The sequence below is a fragment of the Piliocolobus tephrosceles genome, chromosome 5 (assembly GCF_002776525.5).
Source record: "Piliocolobus tephrosceles isolate RC106 chromosome 5, ASM277652v3, whole genome shotgun sequence".
NCBI lineage: Eukaryota > Metazoa > Chordata > Mammalia > Primates > Cercopithecidae > Piliocolobus > Piliocolobus tephrosceles.
Genome location: NC_045438.1, coordinates 137,348,872 through 137,357,265, shown reverse-complemented (window position 1 = coordinate 137,357,265; position 8,394 = coordinate 137,348,872). Strand labels below are relative to the sequence as shown.

The window sequence follows — 8,394 nt, the reverse complement described above, 5'->3', positions numbered from 1 at the left end:
ATATGTCTGCGACTTCTACTCCCATTCCTTTCCCCATTGTCACTAACCCTATGTGAGGAATAAGTATCTGTTCCTTTTCAGATACCCACATTATCGTCTTATTCTAATGTTTTTCTGACTTCCATTTCTTTTCCTGACTAAAGAATTTTTATCTCAAGGTGAGGAGGGGAGAGGAAGGCTTCTACTGTCATCATTCTTCACAAATTTGAAGTTTTGAGAACAAAATTTTACTTTTGATATTTTTGAGATTCAAAGTTCCTTTATCCTAACTTTTTTCTCTGTCATACTTCTAAAAGTCACATTGAAATTAGTACAGACTTATTTTTTGGTTTTAAAATTTTTGCTATAGCAATTCTGGGCCAAGGGCAGATGGTATCCATTAACTTCACTGTTGCCTGAATTGAGGGGTGGGTGGCAGTGCCAAGGGTGGGAACACAAGGAAGCAAGAAATACTAATGTCAGCTAAGAAATCAACATATTATCAGGCTATACTGTACTTGGTGGCTTCTGTGTTACTGGACATGAAAAATGATCTGGGAAATGAGATTAAACAGGATTGAAAGATAAGAGTCCCCCAATTCTTAGCCATAGTTTCAGTCAGCCCTGGATGAAAGATGGAAAAATTTGACACAGATCTCATAAAAGGAATTTATTGTTTCCATGGAGATTTTAGATAGAGGTTACTGAGGAATTAGGTAGCTGGGTGGCTTACTCCAGGCACGTCTTAGTAGGTAACATTTGAGAAAAGAAAAAAAATCAGGAGGTCAGGGAAAGAATGTAAAGGTATTTGTGAGCTCTGAGGTCCCAGAGAAAGGTGAGAGGAGCACCTTAAGTCCCAGAGAAAAGGTGAGAGGAGAAACATTTAGAGGAGACAAGGGATATGATAAATCGGGCCAGAGAATAGTCCTAAGTCATGTAGCAAGTCCACTCTTCTGCTCCTGTAGATGGTGATGTACCTGCAACAGGAAAGACATGAGATCGATGGGTCCGAGAGGACTCCTGTGTCATCATCATGCCACTTCCCAATTCCTCTACAACTTTCTACCACATTCATGTCCACAACACCCTCCCACTTTCCTTCCTCTCATAGTGAGGCTTCAGCTCTAACCAATCTCAATCTTACCTTCATTTTCAGGGTGGGATTCACAAGGGCCCTTGGTGTCTGGAAGCACCAACTGAACGTAGGCCTTGAATGATGAAGACAGTGCCCACCACAATGCCCACGAGGCCCACAGACAACCCCAGGGCGCAGACCACAGTCTCTGTGAGCTCTGACATGGGTGCTGGAATCTCCGGCTCTGTGGAAGTGAAGCTGTTGAGGTCAGAATGTGCAGTGTGCTCATGTGCATGTGTGTGGGATGGGATGGGGTGGAGGGTTGGCTCTGCAAAGATTCAAGGCTTAGGGAGGAGAGTGAAGTCTATCATTAGAAAACCATGAAGTGGCAGGCCTGCTCTCATCCTGTGGAGTGTACTTTCATTTTCAATAAATTTCTGCTTTTTTGCTTTACTCTTTCAAAAAAAAAGAAACAGAGAGAGAGAAAAGAAACCCATGAAGTGTGGAAAACAAGTTTTGGGATATAGGAGTAAAAGGCAGGAAGTTCTGAACTTGACAGACAAGAAAGCATCAAAAAATGGTGAAACTCATCCTTACCCCAGTGTTTCAGAAGAGGCTCGTCCAGGCCCCAGTGCTCCACCCTGCAGTCATAAATCTCATCAGCAGAAGGGAGGAAGGTGAGGTAACTGATCTTCAAGAAGGAATGATCAGTCTTGGAGAGGAAGCTGGTCTCAGAAACCCCTTCTGTGACTGAGTGCCCATTACTCAACCATGTGATGTTGACCACAGGAGGAAAGATGTTGTCCACAAGACAGATGAGGGTGTTGGGGTGACCCAGCGTCACGGGAGACTTGGAAAACACTGTGACCTCGGGAACCTCTGTGGTGAGGAAACAGCACTGATGTGAAGTGCGAATAGCTCTGCCCTGATCTTCTGCATTACATCCTGGAAGAGCCCTCCTACCAGCATTTCACCACCTGATAGTCAAAGAGGTCTTATTTACCTTCTGCTTGGGAGCAATGACACATTGCCTCTGCTTTATTACCGTGCCTTCTCTCTGTGGGTATGTTTAATAAAGTAGGAGGTTGATGAGACCTCTCCTAGAAGGATTTAATTAACGCATAATGGAAAGACCCTTGTATTACATGGGAAGACGTGATTTTAGAGATGGGAGATGATAAAATTTCAGCAATTGCCATGAGAAGATCTGGGGACCTCTTGGAAAGAAAATAATGAAACTTGGTATGAAGGGATAGACTGAGTAAAGAGAGGCAGAATGGTGGACACATACCATTGGTAGCAGCGGTAGAGTTGTAGCGTTTAGTCATGATGTTCAAGTTGTATTTTGCTGTAGCCAAGTTTCTCAGTGCACCCTGCGGGTCAAAACCTCCAAATTTGCTTAACTCAGGCCATCGCCAGGCCGTCTCCTTCCTCCCCAGGTCCACGTAGAACTGCTCGTCTCCATCAAATTCATGGGTGTACTGGCCAGAGAGACCATAAGTCTGGTACAAGTTTACACCGCAAGAGGCAACGTGGTCAGCTGATGAGTGAAGATTACAAGCAGGAAGGCGGAGAACAGGGGAAGAAAGAACCTTAATACACAAAATGATGAAAGAAACTGACTTTCAGATATTATGGGCTTCATCTTTGGCACAGTCCATGGACATTTCCAGCCCCTGCTTCCTCCCCTCTTTGTGTTGGTAGTTGTCCGGTTAAAAGTGCACTTTCTTTCCCACTATAGTGTGCGCTACACAAGGGCAGAATATCGCACGTCCAATTTTTATTATTTTGAGTGCCTGGCATGTCATGGACTTATGATTAAATAATGTAAATGAACAAAAGAAGGGATGAATGAGTTATCATAGTATTTAGCTTTCTTAGTCGGAGATTAGATTTACTTCCCTCTGCTTCCTGACATTTATCTTTCACTTAATTCTTCCATTGGTTAATAACAAATTGATTATACTTCCTTTCTTCTCAGGACTGGCTCAGAATAGGATACTCTACACAGAGATCTTTCTTTTTTTTTTTTTTTTAATAAAGGAAAAGCATGCAGGATCTTATTAATTTAAAATAATTTCTGCTAACAATTGTAGGGTATAAGAAAGAGTATAACAAGATCAGAAATAACATTACAAAATATAAAACAAATAAACAATGCCTCCTTCTAAGGTCTCCGTTTTGTTAATAGTAATAGTCCTTAGAGGACAGCAACTGATTTCTTCTGAAATGAAAAGTGGAAGCTCTACTAGTTTTTGGATTTCTGTCATTCCTCCCACCTTTTTTTTCTTTTCTTTTTCTTTTTTTTTTTTCCTGTGAAGAAGGTTACTAAATGTCTACAGTGTTCTGACTCAACACTTATATTCACCCTTTTTCCTCTAATGGGCAGTGTGCTTGTCTGAGGATGCCAGAGCAGAACAGCAGCCATGCAGTACAATGCCAGCCAAATGAGCCAAACTGGATATTCTTGTCAAGACATGTGTAAACCTTTTACCATCGTATCTTTCCTTCCTTCCCCACTTTCTGAGCATCCACAAGTGTCAGACACAGAAGGGGATGTGTAAAACACCAGTCAGGCATGGTCTACCATTAAGGAATAAACTGAATAGTGGGAGAGTCAGGTAGGTAAGGGAACAGACACTGTAGTAAGTTCTGTACTGTAGTAAGTTCTGTGAGGAGGATATCCACAGCCTTACAGTCCAACGTCCTTCACAAGTATCTGCCAAGCAAACCAAACTACATTATCCTTTCACGTTCCCTGGTCTTTGCAGTGGTCTGTTGTTTTTCTCCCTGAAATGAAATTATCTTTTAGAATTTCCTGGAGAAATCCTAAAATCCATCCTTGAGGTTTCTGCTTAAGTTAACAACTTTGTAACTGAGTGCTCTCATCAACATGTTTTTGACCACGTTATGACCTCCAGTCCCTCCATCTCAGTATCTCCTGTCCAAGTTTGTCTGTTCCTCTTCCAGCTCACCTTCTTCCCTATCCAGCATGACTTGCCCTGGTTGGTCTTAACAGGCCCCCAACAAAGCCTTCTTATTCTTGCCATAAACCTTGACTCCTTGTTCAAACATGAATATATGTGGAATACATGCAATCCTTCTTTTCTTCTGGTACTTGTCTTGGGTGCCAAATTTTGCTAGAGGATGTCACCCTTGCTGGCCCACCTGGAACCAAGTCACTTGTATTGTTTCAGCCTCTGCTGGGTCCACTGCCCTGCTCAGCAATGGCCTTCTGCTTTCCTGCACCCCATACCGTTTCCATCACTAGTCTGCGCGCCCTCTGCAGGGAAGACAGCATGACTTTTCATCTTTGAATCCTTAAAACTTAGCTCACTTTGTGCTCAAACATGTATATTGAATGGCAGTTGCTATATTGGAGGACCACATAGATTTTGGAGAAGACGGACAGGCACACAGGTAGCAGAACCATACGAAGGCCAGGATCGGTCATGACCGGGGCTGTGTTCTGACATGTGAGTCCCGAGCACTCTTGCTTGTGTGGGCCGCTTCCTCCATAAAAATATGGAAAATTATATTTTATGACTGAATTGGTATAAAAACAATATAATCTAGGCTGAATTAAAAGTTAAAACATTTTCTTAGGCTCTAATATTTCATTTTTTTTCTAATTTTAAAGGAGTTGAAACATTCTCATGTGGCTTTACAATATGGAGGCTCCCCTGCACTGCCCACATTGTGCCTAATGGATGAACCAAGCCTGACCAGGGCACTCTGGTGTGAGGTTGAAGAAAGGAAATTTGGAACAAAGACACCAAGTGTCCTGGAAAGCAGGTGAAACTTCCACTGCCAAACAAAATCAGAATGGGAGCAGCCACGGTTAATAAGGTTATGAAAGTTTAGAGTACCTTCCAGTTCACTTCCCCTTTTAACTATCTGACTTTTCAACTTTTGTTTTACAAACCCACTGTCCATCTCCATAAAGGAGTAGGGAGCCAGAGATGGATCCTGAAAGGGAAGAGGGAGAAAGGAATGCATGAACAGAGGTGGAAAGAGATGGACAACAAAGACAGAGGAGACTAAAAGACCAAATAATTAATATGTGTTTCCTTCCTTCGTTCCTTTTTATTTCTGTCTTTTTTTCCTTTCTTCCTCCCTTTCCTTTCCTTTCCTTTCCTTTCTTCCTTCCTTCCTTCCTTCCTTCCTTCCTTCCTTCCTTCCTTCCTTCCTTCCTTCCTTCCTTCCTTCCCTTCCCTCCTTCCCCTTCCTTCCTTCTCTCCTTCCTCCCTCTCTTTCTTTCCTCTTTCTTTTTGTGACAGGGTCTCTCTCTGTTGCCCTGGCTGGAGTGTAGTAGTGCCATCATGGCTCACTGCTGCTTCTGCCTCCTGGACTCAAGTGGTCCTCCCACTGCAGCCTTCTGAGCACCTGGCACCACAGGCACGCACCACCATTCCTGGGTAATTTTCATTTTTCTTTTTTGTAGAGATGAGGTCTTGCTATGTTGCCTGGGATTACAGGCATGAGCCACCTTGTGTGACCCACTTTTCTTTTTATAGGACTTCATTAGATGAGGTGAAGAACAGGTAATTTGGGTTGATAATTTGAGAATAAAATGATTTAATTTGCCAATTTTTTCTACTTCTCAATTTTAAAATAAAAAGATTCCTTATTTTGCTAAAGAAAAGAAATGTGAAACTATACCTGTAATAGAAATATGTAAAAAATTATGACGTTCATGTTTTCACTATTTGCAAAGTTTAGCTACATGCCCATTTTATTTGATTATTTGTGAGGTGACACATATGAGGCAACTGAGAGTAAGTGAGGACCATGTGGTAAAATGCCTGTTGAAGGCATTCAGCCTGCTGGACTCCTTTACCCACTCCCCGCTGTGCCAGTTCCCATGTGGAAATGTGAGTAAGTCTGAGAGAAAGAAACGGGCAACTTTCTTAATATCTATAGAGTATATAATTGATGGAACGGCCCTAAGATCTACTACAGAAGACATATGAAAAGCTTCAAAAGTTGTTCAGGGAAATTTGAGAATGACATTTCATAAATTTTTAATAATAAAAAATTATCCACTGATGGAAACCTCACTAATTTTTGAGGCAATCCTGATAGAATGACATGGAGACCTCCAGGCTGTAGTCACTGAATATATTATAAGCAGAATAGCGTCCTTAGTGAACACAACAGCATAGATAACAAAAAGAGTAGTTTGGTGTTCTGGTTTCCTGAAGAAGGAACAGCTATAATTTTTAAATCTCTTAATACTGAAAGGGCCTTAGGAAATCTCTACCATTTCTCTGCAAATCGCTTTCTCTCTTTTCCTTCAATTTTCTGTCTTCCAGCTCCAGAGAACATCCCTTACTCATGCACTCACCCACAATGTCTTCACCTCCACAGGGGCTCATCACGGTGGTCAGAGCAAGGGCCCCCAGCATCAGAGCTTTGTTTAGGATCATCCTCTTCCCAAGGCAGCCTCAGCAGTTGCTATTCTGAGCTGTAGAGTAATTGTGAGGACCTCAAGACAAGGAAATCTGAAGACACCCAAACCAAACCCTGCCAAATCAGGTTTTGACCAATTAGAAAAATCCCCTATGGTGACACCTCAGTTACTAGTTGAAGAGTTTGTACTAAGAGCCCTGGAAGGAGACAGGGCAATCCCCTGGTTGTGATGCAGTCTCCACTCAGAGTAGACTTGAGGAAATGTTTTATGAATAGAGGGAAGACACTAAATTGGAATCTTCTCTGGTGTGTGCATGTCTGCCAGTGGCAAGAAGGGTGGGCATTTCTTTTCTTTTTCTTTTTTTTTTTCAAGACGCAGTCTCTCTCTGTCACCCAGGCTGAGGTACAATGGCATGGTCTTGGCTCACTGCAACCTCTGCCACCCAGGTTCAAGTGATTCTCCTGCCTCACCCACCCAAGTAGCTAGGACTACAGGTGCATGCCACCATGCCTGGCAAATTTTTGTATTTTTAGTAGAGACGGGGTTTCACTATGTTGGCCAGGCTGGCCTTGAACTCCTGACCTCGTGATCTGCCCATCTCGGCCTCCCAAAGTGCTGGATTATAGGCCTGAGCCACAGTGCCTGGCCGGAGTGGGCATTTCTGAGCAGCCTCATGGATAGATGAAGTCATCGATTATATGGCATCCTTCAGGATTTTCTGGGTTACAACCTCCAGGAATTTTTCCCTGAGTTGATTTCCCTCCCTGGCAGTTCCCATCGCCTCCCCTTTCTCTGGCTTCTGTATGTGGGTTAGTTGTTTTTCTAAAATTTTGCTTCCATAGTGCGTATGGAATTCTCCAAATGTTAAGTAGATCCCACCTACCTAGCGATCTCTGCTGGTGGTAGCCAAGCAATAGCTTTGCCTTTTCTACTTATATAAATCCAGTTGGGTAAGTTCTTCTCAAGCTCTCAAAAGATCCAGATAGTTTTGGCCAGGGCAATAAAAAGGGGTTATAAGGTCAGATGGTGCTGTCTATAGCAACTGTATGAGATTTTATACAGTTTTTCTTTGTGTTGAGTAATCCTTATGTTCTGTGTTTTGGTGCTTCTTGAGTATGTTTAAAGGAAATTGAGGGACACTGATTACATTTAAAATTTGGCTGGCTTAATTACTATAAGAATTTTTTTTTTAATTAAGAATATCAAGTCCTGGTACCAAAACAGAGATATAGACCAATGGAACAGAACAGAGTCCTCAGAAATAATACCACACATCTACAGCCATCTGATCTTTGACAAACCTGAGAAAAACAAGAAATGGGGAAAGGACTCCCTATTTAATAAATGGTGCTGGGAAAATTGGCTAGCCATAAGTAGAAAGCTGAAACTGGATCCTTTCCTTACTCCTTATACGAAAATTAATTCAAGATGGATTAGAGACTTAAATGTTAGACCTAATACCATAAAAACCCTAGAAGAAAACCTAGGTAGTATCATTCAGGACATAGGCATGGGCAAGGACTTCATGTCTAAAACACCAAAAGCAACGGCAGCAAAAGCCAAAATTGACAAATGGGATATGATTAAACTAAAGAGCTTCTGCACAGCAGAAGAAACTACCATCAGAGTGAACAGGCAACCTACAGAATGGGAGAAAATTTTCACAATCTACTCATCTGACAAAGGGCTAATATCCAGAATCTACAAAGAACTCAAACAAATATACAAGAAAAAAACAAACAACCCCATCAAAAAGTGGGCAAAGGATATGAACAGACATTTCTCAAAAGAAGGCATTCATACAGCCAACAGACACATGAAAAAAATGCTCATCATCACTGGCCATCAGAGAAATGCAAATCAAAACCACAATGAGATACCATCTCACACCAGTTAGAATGGCAATCATTAAAAAATCAGGAAACAA

The 8,394-nt window shown here is 42.0% G+C and overlaps 1 protein-coding gene across 5 annotated transcripts in view; it reads right to left on the bottom strand.

The window, feature by feature from the left end:
* Positions 1-248: 248 nt before the first annotated feature.
* LOC111534655 (HLA class II histocompatibility antigen, DQ alpha 1 chain-like) overlaps positions 249-8,394 on the bottom strand; it is a 24,195-nt gene continuing 16,049 nt past the window's right edge. For 3 of the 5 annotated variants that reach the window (XM_023201217.1, XM_023201215.3, XM_031935672.1), the window contains exons 2-6: positions 6,402-6,521; positions 2,346-2,594; positions 1,652-1,933; positions 1,124-1,298; positions 632-956 (exon numbers count right to left, since the gene is read on the bottom strand). In XM_023201217.1, the coding sequence (XP_023056985.1) occupies positions 1,144-1,298; positions 1,652-1,933; positions 2,346-2,594; positions 6,402-6,483 (768 nt within the window). In that variant the 5' untranslated portion in view covers positions 6,484-6,521 and the 3' untranslated portion in view covers positions 632-956; positions 1,124-1,143. Of the gene's footprint in view, positions 604-631; positions 957-1,123; positions 1,299-1,651; positions 1,934-2,345; positions 2,595-6,401; positions 6,522-7,350; positions 7,370-8,394 lie in introns of those variants that run through there. The other 2 variants (XM_023201216.1, XM_023201218.3) reach the window with 2 other exon arrangements.